The sequence below is a fragment of the Spinacia oleracea genome, chromosome 4 (assembly GCF_020520425.1).
Source record: "Spinacia oleracea cultivar Varoflay chromosome 4, BTI_SOV_V1, whole genome shotgun sequence".
In the NCBI taxonomy this organism is placed as follows: Eukaryota; Viridiplantae; Streptophyta; class Magnoliopsida; order Caryophyllales; family Amaranthaceae; genus Spinacia; species Spinacia oleracea.
Window position 1 is genome coordinate 6,654,777 of NC_079490.1, and position 19,659 is coordinate 6,674,435.

General features: G+C 36.5%; 1 protein-coding gene across 4 annotated transcripts; it reads right to left on the bottom strand.

Moving 5' to 3' along the window:
- Positions 1-1,505: 1,505 nt before the first annotated feature.
- Positions 1,506-18,624, bottom strand: LOC110792805 (inactive glucose-6-phosphate 1-dehydrogenase 4, chloroplastic). Of its 4 annotated transcripts, XM_021997628.2 has the most exons (13): positions 18,377-18,624; positions 16,653-16,896; positions 16,154-16,398; positions 15,520-15,614; positions 6,825-6,939; positions 6,489-6,694; positions 6,285-6,393; positions 6,155-6,195; positions 5,944-6,064; positions 5,655-5,857; positions 4,095-4,295; positions 2,898-3,139; positions 1,506-1,980 (listed from the first exon to the last, which is right to left on the bottom strand). In XM_021997628.2, exons 1-12 carry the CDS (start codon positions 18,455-18,457, stop codon positions 2,902-2,904), a joined length of 1,899 nt encoding a protein of 632 aa, XP_021853320.1. In that variant the 5' UTR covers positions 18,458-18,624; the 3' UTR covers positions 1,506-1,980; positions 2,898-2,901. The 4 variants fall into 4 exon arrangements, with proteins under 4 accessions (XP_021853320.1, XP_056699114.1, XP_056699113.1 ...); XM_056843136.1 differs by lacking the exon at positions 18,377-18,624 and having other exon boundaries at positions 16,669-16,797; XM_056843135.1 differs by lacking the exon at positions 18,377-18,624 and having other exon boundaries at positions 16,574-16,708.
- Between the last annotated feature and the right edge of the window lie 1,035 nt (positions 18,625-19,659).

Sequence of the window (19,659 nt, forward strand, 5' to 3'; positions counted from 1 at the left end):
TCATGTTTTAGAATCTAATATAATAATATAATAAAATAATCAAATCAATTATAAATTTCGTATATAATCACGCATAAAAAGAAATAGGGTGACATCGGTGTATAACGTCTCTAGACTTTAGCCTAGGAAGCACAACCTCACACCTTAATTCCCATAATTCTCGTCTTTTTATACTATGAGTTGAAGTGCTCTACCAAGTCAGAATACTTTTTGAGTTGATCGAATTAGTGGACTAAACGGTTTAAAAGTGGGGTAATGAATGAACGACAATTGAAACTCCTTCCTCAAAATGCCCCTAACTTGTATACGAGTGTAATATGAAGATCTCGTTTCCATTACGGAGTACTTGAAAATATCAGCAAGAGGACTACCATGATCTTTTGACCTAGCTAGAGCACAAGATGGTAATTTCTCGTTCCATAACATAAGTTTCAAGTATATTTGTGGCTTGTCACAATATTGAACAGGCTCTAAAGTATCAACCAGCATTTAAAGATGACATTGGGTCGGGCTGAACAGGAGCATAGCACGACTCAACACGATCCAACACAAGCACAAGTCTTGAGCCGTGGGTTGGGCTATCGTATATTTTGGGAAAAGCACTATAAGACGTGACACAACAAGACATGTTACATGTAGTGAAATCAGATTTACGTAAAAAGGACCGATGCAACGAGAGGGTTTGTAACCCGACCTGCATGAAACAAGTGTGCTTGGCATGGACCAAGCTCGTTAAAGCACAAGGCTTGCGGTCTCAACACAAAGCACGACTCGATTCGCCAATGTTGCCCACATCCATTTTTACAACTATCTCCCTTGCATATAGGGAAAAACAGTCTCTTAGAAGTCTTAAGTTCTAGAACAAGTCCAACTATTCATCACAAAAATCAACCTTCAAAGTTACTACTTGTATTATTGCTTATTGCATTACAAATTTTGTCCCCTTCAAAGATGAAGTTAAGTCAACCCCAACCATTTTTGACCATTCAACTTCTTCAAGGATCATTCGTAAATTTTCATTTAAATACAGTAAATCATCAATTATAATATGGGAAAGAAAAAAACCTCCTGAATCATGTGAGTTAACAACTCTAAACCACGTCGATTAATTAAAAATAAACAACTCAATAATAGGGATTAGGGATTCCCAAAGCAAAATCTGAATCCCTCAATTTTTATGGGAATAATTTAAATGGATTTTCAAGGTTTCTAGAATTTAAACAACGTGTTTTTCATTCTTTAACAAGAATAGAAATTAATTTAATTTTGACAGCCAAAGAAGAAACCTTGCTTTGGAATCAGATTCTCACTCTGACAAAACTGCTTAATCAACTACTATCTTTCAAGAACAACCTTGAGGGAAACTAAGGAACGAGGAAAATAAACATAAAAAACGCGATGATTTTTCCAAAACAATATTTACCCTCGTCGAGTGTACTTTCCTCGGGAAATTTTCATCCGCGACCCAGTTAGATGTTAGGAATAGGGGCTTAAAAAGTCTGCAATCAAAGGGAATACATGAATTAACAAGAAGGAACATAAGAAGACTTTACATGGAAACTCAGAGATCCTGGTGAAAACCACCAACCTCGAAGTCTCATACTCCATATAAATTCTTACAGCTTTTTACTTAAAGAACCTAACACAGTAAGACCCTGTTCTTTTGAGCTGAGCTGAGCTGAAGTGAACTGAATTTTAACTAAACTAAACTGAATGATATGAAATCATATTAACATATTTACAATCCTAGGATATTGGACAAGATTAGGAAACATATTCTCAAGTCAGTAAGAAGCTGGTAAAACCTGACTAACACGAACATGCCAAAACAAACACGGACATGTAGACATTCACAGAACCTTCCAGGAACTTCCTGCAGGCTGCAGTCCTGTGCTGCTTCTTCGCTTGCTCGCTGTGTTGTTATTTCAAGCTAATGCCTCTTAATCTCACCTTGTCCCGCGACTACCTCTTAACACTTTTCTGATGATCATTCAAACATCTCAGCATCAAAAACAAGGTTACACAATAGAAGATTTTACTCCCATTCTACCCTATATAACTAAAGATTTACCATAAAACCTCTGTTACCCGGACTCTTCATTTTACCTCGAATACCCCGTGTCGGAACCTCGACATCCAGACATAGGTATAGACATTTTGACACTTCATTTTGGACCAAATTCATGCCAATTTTTTTCACAAAATAGCCGTGTCGGACACGTATCCTTGTCCGATATGGGTATCCAAGTCCGGGTAACATAGCATAAAAACTAAAATGCCCTCACCAGTAATTGTATTCTTCTCATGCTCACCTCCATAAATACTCTTTAAGATAGTGGGGTAAATTTTGAATTCGAAATATAACCATAATCTAGTTTTGTTTAAGTACATTTGGCTATTATTTCCAAACAGATAGAGTACTTAAGAAAATGAATCACCACAAGCTGACAACTCAAGTAACACGATATACCTAGAATATAGAAACCATGAGATCTTGGCCTAGTTTATTAGGTCTCAGGTTCGAATCCCCCGTTCCCCCAACTGGTCTTTGCACCTTTGCACCTCATACTGACAAAAACAATGATGCCTAATCTTAAAAGGAAAAGAAAAGAAACAAAAAAGATGGTTTACAATTATTTCTTGTCATGATTGTGATATGTCCTTGATAACCACATGCAATATCAAAGAGTCATCAGTGATCTTCTCTATGTTAGGTGGTCAACAAGGACACCATCACACCAACCCATAATCAATGTCATTAACAATTCAATTAAACTACGTACGACAGTAACACACAATCACCTCACGAAACATGTGATTGACGTTGATATCCTGATAGTACTCCATATGAGTTAACTGGTGAAAAGAGACAGTTAGGGGGAAAGAAGAAAACGTACTTAATTAGTCTTCCACCCATTGAACTCCGTGTTTTGCCCAGAGATAGCACGCTCCTTCCGGACCTCTTCCTCCTACGTCATACAATTCCGGACAAACGTTGTTCTTGCTGATATCTTGAAGGACGGGAGTGAGAATATTCCATGCAGCAGCGAGCTCATCGCTTCTCATGAACAGATGGTTGTCTCCGTCTATAACATCGAGAATAAGGTGCTCATATGAATCGGGCACCTCAGCATTGTACCTAGAGATTGAACATACTCGAGTTAGAATAAGACGGATACATTATGCTCGGTGGGTGCCGGACAGTAGGACACTAATTAACCAAAAACAGGAAGATCAATGCTTTGGTATTTGCATGTACATGTATCATTATCATTATCATAACCCCATTGCCTCAAAGAGGCTCCCGCAAAAAGCGGGGTAAGGGAGGTCGGACGTGCGCAACCTTACCCCTGCAATTTGAAGAGAGATTGTTTCCAATTGACCCAAAAGCGATAACGGGAAGACAACGGGACGACCATCTTCTACTTCATGGAAAGGAAGCGAAGAGGTTTTAAGAGCCATTTTGATTTAGTCCATTACATCCCACAGCCAAAAGAACAAATGAATCTTTGACTCCATCGGAAATGGACAGATTGCATGTACATGTATGACAAAGGAAACTCCAAAATTATCCTCCTTCCTCTTACGATAGGTCTATGTTTAGCTACGGGATAGCAACTGACACCCATAATTTTAATTTTTTTTTTCTTAAAAGTGAAAAAAGATGAAAAATATTATGCCATTTTCTCCTCTGAAATAATTATACCACTGCATATGTTTACCCATGCACTTCTGCTTTCCACTTTTCTTATTTTCCAAAAACTTTTAAGCAATACTATTAAGAAGTTCAACTATGTTTTGTTGCTAAAAATAGTGGTTATAGACTTATTGTTGTCATGGACCATGAATTTTGCCACCCTTCATACAATTCTTAGATGCCCCCTTTTTCCTATGTCGATATCATAACTTTGGATACTGAACCATGTCCCTGTATTTTATTTTCAAGTTAAAGAAGTTCTATGTCAGACTCTTGAATCCATACCTAAAACTGTCACTTAAATCTTGGATTTGAGCATCATACCATGATACAATCAATCAGAGCATAAGATGTACTTCGCATCATTTATGAGAGATTCTAATGAACATAATCTTACTTGTCTTTGTAAAGCAAATTTAGTTCTGAAGTATCCAGATGCAAACTTAAGCCAGGAACCTTGTTATTGACTCTGATTAAGATGGCCTCGTCAGGAACGTCTTGCAATATCAATTCATTAGTGGCAAGGTCAATACTATGCCCCATACGCCCTCTGTAAATGTTTCCTGGAACATGGTCAAACTGTATACGTATTTCCATCCTGCAAATACAAGTCCACTAAGGTTAAGAATCCAATATCAAGCCACTTGGAAGATCATCACAGTTAAGAGCGCGATTGGTTTTTCTAGTACAGTTGAACATGGTTAGATTTGATAGATGTACAAGAAAGTTCTAGTAAGAAAAAAATTCTTACCTAATGGCAACTCATTCATTACTCTAGCAAGTTGCCTTTGGAGGCTGTTCAGAAATCCTTCAAGAATCAACTTGAGTACAGTAAATTTCAAGTTTTCTTATATTATATTTATGACTGCATCAAGATCCATATGTTACCAAATATTAGACTAATAAATTCCTCTTCGTGCTACTACCCGTTCTTTTTTGTTGGTTACGCCTTCCATTTAACCCCATTCCTTTTTATTCGTTACACTTCACTTTAACCCCACATGCAAAACTCACTTTCCTACTTTTTCTTACACATAACCCACTTACAACGCCATCGTTCCTACTTTTCCTAACATAAACACCACCAAGTACTAACAACACTCTCTTTCTTACACTTGAACCGTTCCCACAATCTCCCTCCTACTCTACTAAATATGTGTATCTAGTAACAGTACCATGAAAAAAAAGGGAACATAATATCTCTAACAATCAGTTCTACACTTGCTACATTTTTTCCACTATGTGGCTCACCTTTCACCCACTTTCTAATCTGATGGATTCGGTGGTTCCAGAAGAGATGAAAGCATAAAGGGAAAGGACATCCTAACAGTCACAAAGTTGAAGACTTTGTCTGCCCCCACATTAAAAATTGTCACCATTGATGGTTGGGAAGGCTTTGACACAGTGACCCTAATCAATCATCATCAAGAACACGGTATAACAGTATTAATCATCCCAAAAATTATTCTTTGAGAATATTTTTAAAAAATTTAGCATCTCAACGCAGTAGACCTAGCTTTGACTGTCCATAAACTAACAAGAAATATGAGTTCATACGATAAATAGAAATGAAGGCAAAACTTCATCTATAATCACGTAAAACTGTAAAAGTGACCCTTTTGGGAATTCACCAAATATTTGTGCATCTCAAAGTGGTAGGGCCTATCTTTAACTGTCTCCATAAGCAAACAAGAAGTTGAAAAACAATAATTGGAAATGAAGGCACTTCTTCTACTGAAGATTGATAGATCACCTCTGGGTACTTGCCTTCAATATCCATCACATTCTAATTGTTTCTTCCGTCACATAGGAGGAGAAACTACCAGCTAAGGATAAGACACAACTCAGGATGTTTAATTAATCAAAGTTCATTTTACCATGGAGAGTTTAGTGCAAATTACTAGAAGACATTCACTCAAATGTTTAATTAACCAGCAATTATCAAGTATAAACATACCTGTGTGAGGTGAGTCCTGTCCCAGCTCTAATCAGAAATGGTACACCGTCCCATCGTGCATTATTGATATACAAAGCTGCTGCAAAGAACGTAGGGGTATTTGATGTCACAGAGACGTCCGTTTTGTCTTTGGACATAGCCTTATGTTGTCCAAGAATGACATCTTTAGGTTCCAATTTACCAATTGACCTCAGAACCTTGACCTACAAACATCCTTAGCTGTAAAGAATTTTGCTTGCATATTATGATGCTAAGGGCTATAGTATAACAGACTTAAAGAGTAGCACACCTTCTCATTTCGGATATCCTCACCATCAAGACTTATAGGAGTTTCCATGGCAAGAAGTGCTACCATTTGAAGGATATGACTATGAACCAACTCTCGGATGACTCCATAATCATCAGGATACCTGCACATGAAGGAATTTCCAAAGGATATGAATAGGAGAAGACAAAAGCTGGATTAGAATTAGCAAGATGGAATGATGGATCTATGTTGCCTTGATTGACTCTCCAAACTCAGTTTCTCGGATAGAATAACCTACACAAAATTACTCAAAAAATCAAGCTTTCTATTTCTAGAGCACATAATAAGGCATAAAGCCTACTTAAAGAGAAGAAGATAGATACCTGCACATTACGTATGTATTTACGACTCCATAATGGCTCAAAAACTAGATTAGAGAACCTTAAAACAGTAAGGTTTTCTATAAGATTTCTTCCCAGAAGATGATCCATCCTGCAAAAAAACATGTTATTAGGTATATTGAACTACTTAAAGAACAACCATCACATAACAGCAAGACTACATGATGTTAATAATTTAATATACACCTGTATAATTGCTTCTCCTCAAATTTCAAAAGAAGAGAATCCGTCAACATTTTAGAAGACAATGCATCAAAGCCAAAGGGTTTTTCAACTACTAAACGGTTCCATCCTTTTCTTGTTTGAGCTTTATCAGCAATACAGGTCGCAACATCTAACACCGCTTCCTGTGGCACTGACAGGTAAAAGATCCGGTTTGCTCCACGTGCTCCCTGAAAATAGACGGCTTACATTATTTAACTTCAAATGTTCCACTAAAGATCTCACAATTTAATAAAAGAGACTTTGTCCATCTCTCTTATATTCGTTTTAATCTCAAATCTGAAACAAGAGAGGTGTTACCTCTAATTGCTCCATTTTTGCATTGAGCTTCAAGATTCCTTCTTGGTTGTCAAAACCTTCGTCAACGTAGAACGTCCTACTAAGAAAAGAGTCTATTTTGCTCCCACAGTTCTCCCTGCAAAATGAATGAACGGGTAACAGGGTGACGCATACAGCTACATGTAACTAATTTATAGTTAGAAAAGATACGAGAAAAATACAGGAGTGAAGATAATCCACCATGTTCCAAACCCCAAATCACTCTTCCTTCCCCCAAAAAAAGAGGATATTCACACAATGTAGAAAGAAGAAGAGGAAGACGAAGGACTTAAATGGAACAGGATGCAACATGGAGAATTTTTACCTCACAAAAGCTGTTTTACCCAAGTTATTCTATAGCAAGCACACTACAAAAGTTTTCCGCAAACAAGAAGGTGAGTCAAGCTATTGTTTTCAGTTGTAGAGAAAAGTAGACAAGTTATCTTTTCTGTTTTCGTCGATTAATTTAGAAAAAATATTGTTCACAAACAATGTTTGCTTCTCCATAGCTTTGTATTAAAATATTCACTTCACAAAAGACCTATATTAAGATAAGAACTACAACATACCTTCTAGAAAAAGTTTCTGTTAGCCAGAGTTACCTGCCTATAGACTATAGTAAATTAGGGACATAATTTATTCCACATCACCAACCTCCAGCAGGCCGAGGCAAACATAATATTCCAATGGGCAATGCCAAGTAACCTTCTTTGTCAGATTAGTTTGCCTGCTTTCAATACCTTTGGGAGAGAAAACATTTGAGCCTAATAGATCAAACTAAACAAGATAGACTTTTCCAATTAAATCCTCCCTGTATGGGATAAGACTCTAGTTGATCGCCTCCAAGCTCTAGAAATGAGTCAATGACCTTTTTCAACCAAAGGCGTGCACTGACTTTTTCACTTTTCCTAGTGGTCAATGTGACCGCCAATTTATAGGGAATATCCCTCACATGCAACTGCTATAATCTCAAATTTTCACTCTTCTCCTCCTGAGAACTCCTCCAAAGTAGAAGCTTCTCTTAGGCAGATGGAACTGAAACCCTGAGGTCCAGAAGCAGCAAACTTTGGACCGGCAGACACAAACTGAAACTGAATATTCCTGAGTGCACAGCTGGTTGGGTCTACTATTCCCTAATCTTTTCATTGACTGGGTAATTATGAGAACATGTTGAAGAAGCAAACTATTTTACGTACTTTTTATATTCTTGTGTGCCCCTTCTTCAGAAAAATACAGTTTATGTAGGATAAAAGCTATTCAAAGTAGTATTTTATGGTATCGTGACAAGATAAACAGTGGCAGCAATCTTCTAATCTCAAGTTTTGTTCCCCTGAAAAGTTCAAGTGGGTTTTATTGATCATTATTTTCTTTCAAATACTTGAGAATAGAAGAACTAATGATGTGAATCTCTTAAGCTCAGCCCTCAATTTTAGTGGGAGAATGCTTTCTTCAATTTTCAGCTACTTGGTCAAGGAAGTTAAGCATTTAAGAGCCAACTCTACCCGAATGTTGCTTCAACCTTTTAATATCATTCATATTTGGACCTGCTACTAACATATCATCGACATAAAGTAGTAAGATGATATAAGTGGACTGATATCTTTTTAATGTAGCAACAATGGTTAGCTTTGCACTTCTGGAAATCTTCCTTGTACATAAAGCTATCAAACTTTTTATACCATTGTCTCGGGGCTTGTTTTAGGCCATACAAACTTTTCTTAAGTTTGCACACCATATTTTCTTTCCTATTTTCTAAAAAACCTTCTGGTTGATGCATATATATATATATATATCTCTTCATCAAGATCTCCATGAAGAAACGCAGTCTTCACATCTAATTGCTCAAGATTATATCTTCAATGGCAACAATTCTCAACACTGTTCTGATGGTGGTATTTAGTTTCACAACAGGTGCAAAAATCTCATTGTAGTCAACTCCTTTTTTCTGTTGGAATTCTTTGACTACTAATCGAGCTTTGTATCTCTTGGAACCATCATGCTCCTTTTCTCACTCGATATACCCTACCCATTCATTGCGAAGGGCTTTCTTACTTATGGGTAACTCAACTAGTTCCCATGTCTGGTTTGAGATCAAACATTGCATCTCATCTTTCATTGTAAGCTCCCACTTGCTAGCTTCAATGGTCTGACATGTTTCATCATATCATTCAGGCTCTCTCTCTCATCAGTCAATAACAGATAATTCATATATTTTCTGTTTGGCACATGTGGACGAGTAGTCCTGCTCAATATTGGCGATGGACTAGAAGGTTGTGGCATGTTGGACTATGGTATAGTGATTTATCCAATTGATTCATCTTGTTGAGGTTCCCTTACATTGACTTTGTCATTGTACTATCTGGAACATAATCTTCATCAACAAACATTGGCCCACTCTGTACTGGGTCGCTAGAGTCAGTTTTGTGTCTATCCTTGTAGAAAACTCTTTCATTGAAAATTACATCCCTAGTACGGAAACACCTTTTTGTTTTCATCATCCCGGATGCGGTATCCAAACTCATCCCCACCATAGTTAATGAAAGTACATTTCTTAAATTTAGGATCAAACTTATGCCTGCCTTGATCACTAATATGCACATATTCTACACAACGAATACCTTTAAGTGAGATAAACTTATCTTTTTTCCACTCCATACCTCTTCTGGTATTTTGTATTCTAACGGAGTTGATGGTCCTCGGTTGATCAAGTAAGTTGTTGTATGGACTGTTTCTGCCAGAATTGCTTCGGTAAACCTGAATGTATACGAATGCTTCTGGCTCTTTCTGTCAATGTTCGGTTCATAGGCTCAGCTACACCATTATGTTGAGGTGTACCAGGTATGGTTCTCTCCATCCTTATTCCATGCTCATAACAAAATTTCTTGAACGTGGTGTCTTCATATTCACCACCATTGTTAGTTCTGAACTTTTTGAACCTGTCTCATTTTCAACCATAGTTTTCCGTCTCTTGAAAGATTAAAACATTTTAGATTTATGTTTTAGAAAGTAAGCTCATACCTTCCGAGAATGATCATCAATAAAAGTGACAAAGTAGTGCTTTACTCCGATGGATGAAGTAGTTCGGTACCAAACATCAGAGTGAACAAACTCCAACTTTTCCTTCTTTGGGGTTCTACCACTAGTCTGAAAGCTTACCCTCTTCTGCTTTCCAAGTATGCACTCCTCGCACATGTCTACTTCAACACATTGTAACTCTGGAAATTTTCCTTTCGAATGCATAAGCTTCATCCCTTTCTCCCTCACGTGGCCAAGTCTTTGGTGCCACAATTTGGAATTTTTATTTCCCGATGCAACTGCATTTGAATAACATGCCCCTGCTGTCATGTAAAGAGTACCACTCTTTTTACCATGAGCAACTGTCATAGCACCTTTTGATATCTTTCAATTATCACCTCGGAATTTTGTAGTGTAGCCTTTGCTAGCCAACTGCCCGACTGAGACCAAGTTCTTTCTTAGGTCGGGAATATGCCTAACATCTTTCGGCTCCCAAACTTACCCATTTAACTTAATCTTCACTACACCTTTACCAACAATATCACAAGGCTGATCATCACCGAGATATACTTTTCCAAGGTTTCCAGGGACATACCTCTCGAAGAAATCTTAGCGTGGAATGATGCTCCAGAGTCTAACACCCAAGACTCTTCTTTGCTCTCCAGATAGCATATCAATGTATCATCTCCTTCTAAGGTAGAAGTAATATTTGTTTCTGCCTTCGCTTCTTGATTTTTCGGTGCACTCTTACACTGATTTTTGTAGTGTCTGGTCTTCCCACAATTCCAACACTCGATTGTCTTTGAGCTCGTTGAATTATTGGGAGTCCTTGATTTTGATCTCCAATTTATGGATTTACCTCGATAGCTTGATCTTCCACGTTCATTCCTTCTGGTTTTATTTCTTCCTCTTGACTCTGTATACAATACTGAAGAGGTTGATGATTCATCCGACTCTCTCCGTCGGATCTCTTCACTAAGAACCAGATCACGAACGTCGTCAAATTTCAACTTGTTACTTACTGACGAGCTACTCACAAATGTGACTGTAGCATTCCAGCTATCTAGTAATGAAGACAAAAGTATCAATGCTCGAAACTTCATCTTCAAAAACTATTTCGACTGAACTTAATTGAGTTATGACTGAATTAAGTTCATTGAGGTGTTGAGCTACCGATGCACCTTCGTCATCCCCAAATTGAATAATCGCCTCATTAAATGAACTTTATTAGAGGTTGATGGCTTCTCATAAATATTCGAGAGAGCTTTCATAAGACCTGTCGTGGTCTTTTCTTTTGCTATATTAAAAGCAACATTGCGCGATAACATTAATCGGACAACTCCGAGGGCTTGTCTGTCGAGAAGATTCCAATTTTCATCTTTCATATGAATTCCCCATGGCTTAGTTTTCGAGAGAGGTTCATAAAGCTTTTCCTGGTACAGGTAATCTTTGATCTGCATCTTCCAAAAACCGAAATCTGCACCATCGAATTTCTCGAGTTTTATCTTTCCTTTATTCGCAGCCATTGCTCCTGAGGATTCGTCGATGGATACGAACATAATTTACCAAATCGACTTTGATACCATTGGTTAGGAAATTATGCAATTTTCCTTATGAATCAGATTAGTAGGAATAATAATAATATTCAAAATAAAACACACATAAATAAATTAATTATCTGACAAGTGTTATTATCACTAAATACGCTGGAAAAATTTTACTGAAAAGATAAATAATACACAAGTGTGTGAACACTTATTGTAACTCACAACCCACACGCACCCAATTACACCTAAGAACTTTTCTCTAAAAATTCTCTTAAAGTTTTTCTCTCTCTCTGCTTTGTGTTTTCTTTTTGTTTTGGGATGATATGAAATGAAAAACAAAAACTTAATTTATAGTTTTTCTAAAACAATATTACCACCTGGTTTTTAGCAAATGATAATAATCGTCATTTTAATTTAGTAAACTAAATTAATGCATTTAATCCTAATTCCCTTTATTTAGGATTCTAAATGTAGATTGCTATTTATTTATTGTTTTCTTAACAATATGTTAATAGCAGGTCCAAATATGGATGATATTAAAAGGTCGAAGCAGCAATTATCAAAGGAGTTTGACATGAAGGACTTAGGTCCAGCAAAGAAAATTCTTGGAATGCAAATTACAAGAGATAAGCATAGGGGGACTTTGCAATTATCTCAATCAGAGTACATCAAACGTATTTTACAGAGTGTTGACCCTAAAGTTTTGATGATGACAAAGCAAACTCCTGACTATTGGTTAAGTTATGTTGCATAATAAGTTCCGAGATCCTTAAAGGGATAATGCTAAGTTAAGGAGATCTTGAGTTGGATAAACTAAGCAACGTGGAATATAAGCAAGTAATTGATCCATGTCAGACACTACATTGAAGAAATAATCATTAAGCAAGTTTACAAAGGCGAGTTCCTAAGGCGAGATCCTAATATATTATGTGGATCCTCGATGTTCCAGAGAAGGAACAAATTGGGAAGACTTCGAGTGAAACTTCTAAAAATGCAACATGAAGACTACAACATATGAGTTTATGTTTTAGGATTTATGTAAGTATTTAATAATGTTTATACGTAATTTGGAATGAAAGGGACATAAGTATTTTGGTACGTTTTAAATGAAATATATTAACTGTAATTATAAAAGAGTTTTAAATTAGAAAATCTTTTTAATAAATAAAATGAATTTAATTAATAAATGTAAACATAGGATTCTGTTTTCATTCTCCTTGTTTCTCAAGTAAAAGATTTTCCATGATCCTAAAAACTCTCCCACGTATTTCTGTTTAAACGTGCAATTAGTGTTTTGATTTGGTCTCCCCTGTTTCTCTCCAACTATGCCCATGTTACTGAGCAGTAACAGTTAGTGGGTAGTTGAGGAGAACATGGGTACCCAACCTTAGGTAAAACTCTTCTATAAAAGGAGAAGAGTTTTTGCTTTTCAAAACACACAACTGATCTTTGCAAAATATATCTTAAGAGCTTAAACGTTTTAAAAGAGAATCAGTTTTCAAAAGAGTGTCCCTTGAGTTCCTTATTGCTATAAGCTTTATTACGTACTAGAGTTATCTATCAAATTGTATTTTGGGTTTAAGGGTTGAGTGATCCTTGAGTGACTTAGAGTTAAGTCAAAGAGAAAAAAGAGCGACTTAGAGTTAAGTCAAAGAGAAAAGGAGCGACTTAGAGTTAAGTCAGAGTGAGAAAGAGTAGCACAGTAATCGAAGGGGATTGCTGTGGGGAACTCGTGTTCGAGAGGAACTCGAGTTAAAGAGTGTATTTGTAATAGAGTTATTGCATTAATACAAAAGAGTTGTGAGGTTCTTCTTGAGTAGGATCAAGAAGGTTCCTCAGTTTTATATCTTTCTTCGCTTATTGTTCCCAGTCTATTTATTGTTTAAATTCCTCAAGAAACTTACCCAAGTTCCCAAGAAACAATTCACCCCCCCTCTTGTCAAGTGTTCCTACTGAACTATCACAGAGATTCAATATGATTGACTCTAAGCCAGTTAGTACACTCTTGGCAAGTCACTTTCGTTTATCCAAGGATCAGTGCCCTCACAGGGAGGAAGATAAAGATATTATGGCTAAGGTTCCTTATGCCACAACCATTGGGAGTTTGATATATGCAATGGTTTGTACAAGACCAAATATTGGACATGCAGTGGGAGTTGTTAGCAGGTTTATGTCAAATCCAGGAAAAGTTCATTGGGAAGCAGTGAAAAGAATTTTGAGGTATCTACGAGGTACCAAAGAAAAGTGTTTGTACTTTGGTAAAGGTGAATTAAAAGTACAAGGTTATATAGATGCAGACTTTGGTGGTGAAGTGGATCACAGGAAAAGCACCACCGGTTATATATTCATGGTTGAAAATACAACGCTCAGTTGGATGTCGCAATTACAAAAAATTGTTGCTCTATCCACTACAGAGAATATGAATATGTAGCAGTAACTGAACCTAGTAAAGAGATGATATGGCTTCAAGGTTTGTTAATTGAGTTAGGATTCAAGCAGGAGAATAATGTTCTATACAGTGATAGTCAAAGTGCGATACACTTGGCAAAGAATTCAGCATTACATCCTAGAACAAAGCATATTGGACTTCGATATCATTTTATACGATCTCTACTAGAGATGAAGTGTTAAAATTGGAGAAAATTCAAGGAACGAAGAATCTTACAGATATGTTAACAAAGACGGTGACTATTGACAAACTAAAGTTGTGTTCCACTTTAGTTGGTTTGCATGGGTAGCATATGAGAAAGCTTTATTACATAGAATAAGGTGTGAAGACAAATTAAAATTAGTCTTCAAGTGGGAGATTGTTAAGAAAACAATAAGGAAATAGCAATCTACATTTAGAATCCTAAATAAAAGGGAATTAGGATTACAGACATTAATTTAGTTTACTAAATTAAAAGAACGGTTATTATCATTTGCTAAAAACCAGGTGGGTAATATTGTTTTAGAAACTCTAAATTAAGTTTTTGTTTTTCATTTCATATCATCCCAAAACAAAAAGAAAACACAAAGCAGAGAGAGAGAAAAGCTTTAAGAGAATTTTTACAGAAAAATTATTGGGTGTAATTTGGGTGCGTATGGGTTGTGAGTTACAATCACTGTTGTAAACACTTATGTATTATTTATCTTTTCAGTAAAAGTTTTGCAACATATTTAGAGATAATAACACTTCTTGGATAATCAATTTATTTGTGTGTGTTATTTTGAATATTATTGTTATTCCTACTAATCTGATTCATAAGGAAAGTTGCATAATTTCCTAACAACACTGGGCTCTTGAGTAGTTCTCCATGGTGAGCCACTTAAGGGTGACTCTTGGCCGAGAGCTACTTCATTTCTTTGGAGACCTAGCTCTATTTAGCATAGCATGACATTTGTCCATGACTCTTTATTTTTTTATGGGACCACAATTAGGTGTATGTCTATGGAGAGACACTTAGCAAAGTTAGGTGTTTTTTGGAGGGGCTTTTGAGGATGTCTTACAGAGATATAGTGGTCGAGAGAGAGTGAAGAGCTAGTTGGAGAGCCACGACCAATGCACATCCTCTAACAGAAAAACACCCATCTTTTATATTTTATAGTAAATTACTTGAGACTTTGAGAATTGAGCGTGTACACCACATAAACAAAAACAGAAATCGGTAATGCTTCCACCCCCCCCCCCCCCCCACCCTCCAATATCCGACCATTCCTAGAAGAGGTATTACTGTATTAGTGTTCTTCCATTTCCAGAAGCGACCAAACTTCAAAACTACCTTGTTAAACTTAAGACATTGTATTCTTGTCTCCAGCTACAAGCGTTTATTTACTTCCAACAACCTCTCAAGTTCATTATGTTTAGGAGGCTCGTTAAAGCCTCTAACATTTCAGATGTTGGTATATAAGTGGAGAAGAAATATCACTTGCTCTATCCAGGCCTATATCTACACCTCATCAATGGCACAAGCATCAGTAGATCTTCTGGTGCGAACTCGTACGGAGTATCTATTACTAAATGTATTCCATAGGGGAGCTAATGCTTAGCAGAATATGCACAAACATATGTTTATCATTGGCTACAAACAATTTAAAAGATATATAAATTAAACTACTTAAGGTGAAGGCCATACTGATGATCAACACGGCATGTCAATGTTGATGCAATTAGTGATCTCAGATCTCCATCTGTCAATTTATCTCTGGAATACCCAAACAAGCGAACATTCTGCAACAATTAAAGGATAACTGAGAGATGTAAACCTTTCATTTGGTAAGAACATAAGAAAGAGCACACAAGGGGTTCATAACTCTGTCATGATTAAAAGGATATTAGCACCTGGTCAGCATAATTATATGTTCCAGCAATAATGAGTCAAGGACATCCCTCCAATTCCCCCCTCTCCCCTCCCCCCCCCCCCCCCCCCCCTTCATATTTTCACTCCCCATTTTTGTATCCTAACTCCACCTCTTGATTCCTAAGGCCTCCTTCCCATGCTACATCTCACTATCTGTTTCAATATTCCTAAGCTGGTGATCATGGGTACTCTGAGTCTCTGACTTCTTAAATGTGCACAATCACCCCTATTTGCCGATTTATTAAGATAATAATCAACCAATGAGGTCAATCACTTTTACTTCACAAGTTTATTTTAGGTGAGGAGCTGACAACAGATTTGACACGATAATGTAATCTGATCTAGAGATAATATAAGAAGTTATGAACCACAGAAAAGTAAGCTAAAATGAAAATAGAAGAGGCCCCACCTCAGGGAGAAAGCCACTGTAATATAGAGCAAATAATGCTGGAAAGATTTTCGTTCTGGAGAGGTCACCTGTGGCTCCTATAACTGCAATACTAAGGGGCTGCACCTCATCCTCCTTACGAGCAAAACCAAAGGCTTGTGTTTGCATCACATTAAATGATCCATCTGATGGAGCCACTTTTGGAGTCGGGTTGAAACTAGAACTTCCCTCAGGCGTTGAAACATTACTTGTTTTGTCAAGTGAATCTGCGAAATATGATATTTACCATGTGTTACTTTATCGAAACGTCAAACAAAAATGAAAAGACAATACATTCCCTGAAATCTTCAAAAGCATCATAGAGAAGGGGAAACTCGAATTTTGAAACTGAAGCTCTAAAATTTTCAAAGGAACTTTACTGTTTTTAACTCTTTTCTTAACCTAGGAACTTCTCTATGTGAATCTGATAAGCTATCCAAGCCAAGTGAAATGAGTTAACTCTCAGCAGGCCTTATTGCACCTGATTCATCTCGAACCTGATCCTCACATGCAGTATTTATCATCAATGAATCACCCATACGATTACTGTCAAGAACTTTTGATGTTTTAAACTTGTTTTCTTGTCCATATTTTCTGTTGCACAATCTAATGTTAAGATTTTTTAAAATCCAAAGCTTCACGCCACGGAACTTGTGACAAAAATTCCCAGCACGCCCGTAAAAAACAAGATTAGCTGTTGGAGAGGGCAGGAGATCTGCAGCCACCTGCAAATTATACCAAACAGAACATATGAATCTCTGATCACAATAGAATATTGTTAACTTGAGCCATAACATTTTGTTACCAGGTCAAAAGAAAATTTACATACGAAGTATACAATCATATGCAGGTATATTGAGACTTGTTATTAGTAAAATAGATGCTCTTCTACTGTTGGGGGAGGGGAATTAACATTGACATTTGACAGGAACAATAGCAGACTGTGAAAATGAGCAAAAGGTTCGTCACAATCAGTTAATTGACATTGATCACTTTACTTTCTACAAGTGCCAAAGTTACCTTTGAAAAATACACAAGGATACAGTTGAAATGACAAGGAACTGAGGAAGTAAACACTCAACAACACATCTTTTACTTTTACTTTTCCTTCTTTTTTTACACCTAACGAAACATCTTTATGTCACTACCGGGAGCCATTTGAAATACATAAGTTGGTGAGTCCAACATAATGTTAAAGGTTATCAAATTATAGAACTATCTTCATAATCCAGACCATAAACAGTGATTAAGCCCTCTAGAAACTGTCCATACTCTAGAATAGTGTTAGAGAAGCCTGCCTCACTTTACAATTGACTCGAAAAAGACACATTACAACTATTCAATCGGCAATTTCAAGTTCCAAACTTCCAACCTGCATCAATTTCCTTTTAACTCGGTCCTCAAAGTTGATGGGTTTTACAATTCACAAAATTGGTAGTGCATCCAACATCAAACTTAAATCCTTAGTTCAAGAACTTCCAACCACATGTTCGAGACTATTAGAGAAGCCTTTCTCCCTTTACAATTGACTCCCAAAAAGACACATACAACTATTCAACAGGCAATTTCAAGTTCCAACCTGCATCAGTATCCTTTCAACTCGGTCCTCAAAGTTGACGGGCTTTTAAAATTCACAAAATTGGTAGTGCATCCAACATCAAACTTTATCCTTAGTTCAAGAACTTCCAACCACATGTTGGAGACCATTCGTTTTAAGAGACCATTTGTTTTAAGACATACATTCTGGCCAACCAAAATGGAAATACTTGTGCAAAGACAAAATTACACATTGAAAACAAACACAAGAAGCTATGCCCCATCAAAATCAAACCAAGATTCATGGGAAATTAGTTGTAGAACAGACTTTGTCAACTATATACCCTAGTACACCTGGACCACAAACAATGATTTTGCTTCCATTTTATACCCAAATAATCAATATTTACCAAATGATTTGAATACAAAATACTTCATTCTTGCTCCCCAAATCCCCAATATTGCAATTCTAGTCCAAAAACTTAAATCAATCAAATTGATGAACATGATACTAATCAAACCATTGTTAATTTGTAATAGACATAATTAGAAAATCACCCAGCAAAAACCCAAATCAGAAAAGATAAACAAAAATAATTGGTGCCAAAATCCAACCAAAAAATCACGATAAATGAATTAAATTTGCAACCCCATGATTAAAAGACTAACCAGAGAGCTTCGAGAAGTGATTAAGGGTTGTGTGGACCATTCGTGGAAGTGAATTGAGGAAGAAAGCGTTGAAAGCGACATCTGAGTGTTGTGTTTTAAGATTTTATTGCATTTCAATTTCTGGAATTTTAGGAATTTTGATGATTAAGATTTGAAGGGATTGAGAAACAGGTTAGGAGAAATTGTAGCGAACAGTTAACTTTGTTGCCCAGTTCATCAAAAGTTTAATCACAAGCTTCCTCTAAAGTCTAAACCGACGTGTGCTCTAACTGTGTTACTACTTACTAGTGTACACTGTGCAGCCTTACAAGTGTAACGTTTTCCTGTGAGGACCTTTCACCGGAGGTCCAGAGCCCGTCGGGTTCGGCCCGGATTTTATTTATCTATTGAGTTATTAATTTATTATTGATCGTAAAACTTATATTATTCACATTGTGCACATAAAATGTTTGGACATACCGAGTAAGCACGACGAATTGAAGTTCGTTCTTTTGCTTATAATATTAATTTTGCCCAAGACTAAGAGTGCATGGACGCATAAGCAATACTAACTACGTAAGAAGTATCGAGTATTGCACGAAGTATTTTTTTTGTTGGTTAAGGTCTTACAGAGTATAAAGAATGAAATCCAAAATGCCAACTCCCTTTATCAAACATGAGGATGTGTTGAAGTTTCTTTATTTTTGCTTATGTGAACGTATACGTAGTGTTTTTTGAAACAAGTGGGATTAACATACCTATCAACCAAACAAAAAACTAAATTCTTGTCCATTTTTGTGGTGAAAGAGCCACAAAAGGCAAATCGACAAATTATATAGACGAAATTCGTTCTTAAGTCTTTAGTGTTAGATAATAGTCTTCATTTAGTTATTGTGGGAGTTTTCTCCCACATGGAAGAAATATGATCCTTTTCATATCTTTAAATATACCCATGTGCTTGATGTATTGAATATGTTGTGGCTTGAGTCATTGGGCCAAGTGGGCATTGGGCTTGTTGTGATCAGAGGCGGTTATTCTATAACTTCCATATTATTTTCCTATTTAATTTAAGGCAGAAGGTTAATGTTAATTACGTTTTTCTCATATTTCTGATAAACACATGTTCATGAGAATGGATGATCTTGTTGTAATCCGTTCGTTTGATTAGGGAATCTTGGGGGTAGATTAGCTTTGAATCCCATCAGCAATATAGTGGGGGCTAATATTATCCTAAGGACAGAGATTAACTCATCCTAATTTAGTTTTTGTATTTTCGTTTTCATAATTCAAAGCTCGTTCGGTAT

What these genes read in the sequence shown, in the direction of transcription:
- LOC110792805 (XM_021997628.2), bottom strand. Translation starts at nt 18,457, where the DNA reads ATGTCGCTTTCAACGCTTTCTTCCTCAATTCACTTCCACGAATGGTCC. An exon ending in AATACATACGTAATGTGCAG is followed by an intron (nt 6,196 to 6,284) that starts GTATCTATCTTC and finishes AATTTTGTGTAG; the next exon opens with GTTATTCTATCCGAGAAACT. An exon ending in AGTTTGGAGAGTCAATCAAG is followed by an intron (nt 6,065 to 6,154) that starts GCAACATAGATC and finishes CTTCATGTGCAG; the next exon opens with GTATCCTGATGATTATGGAG.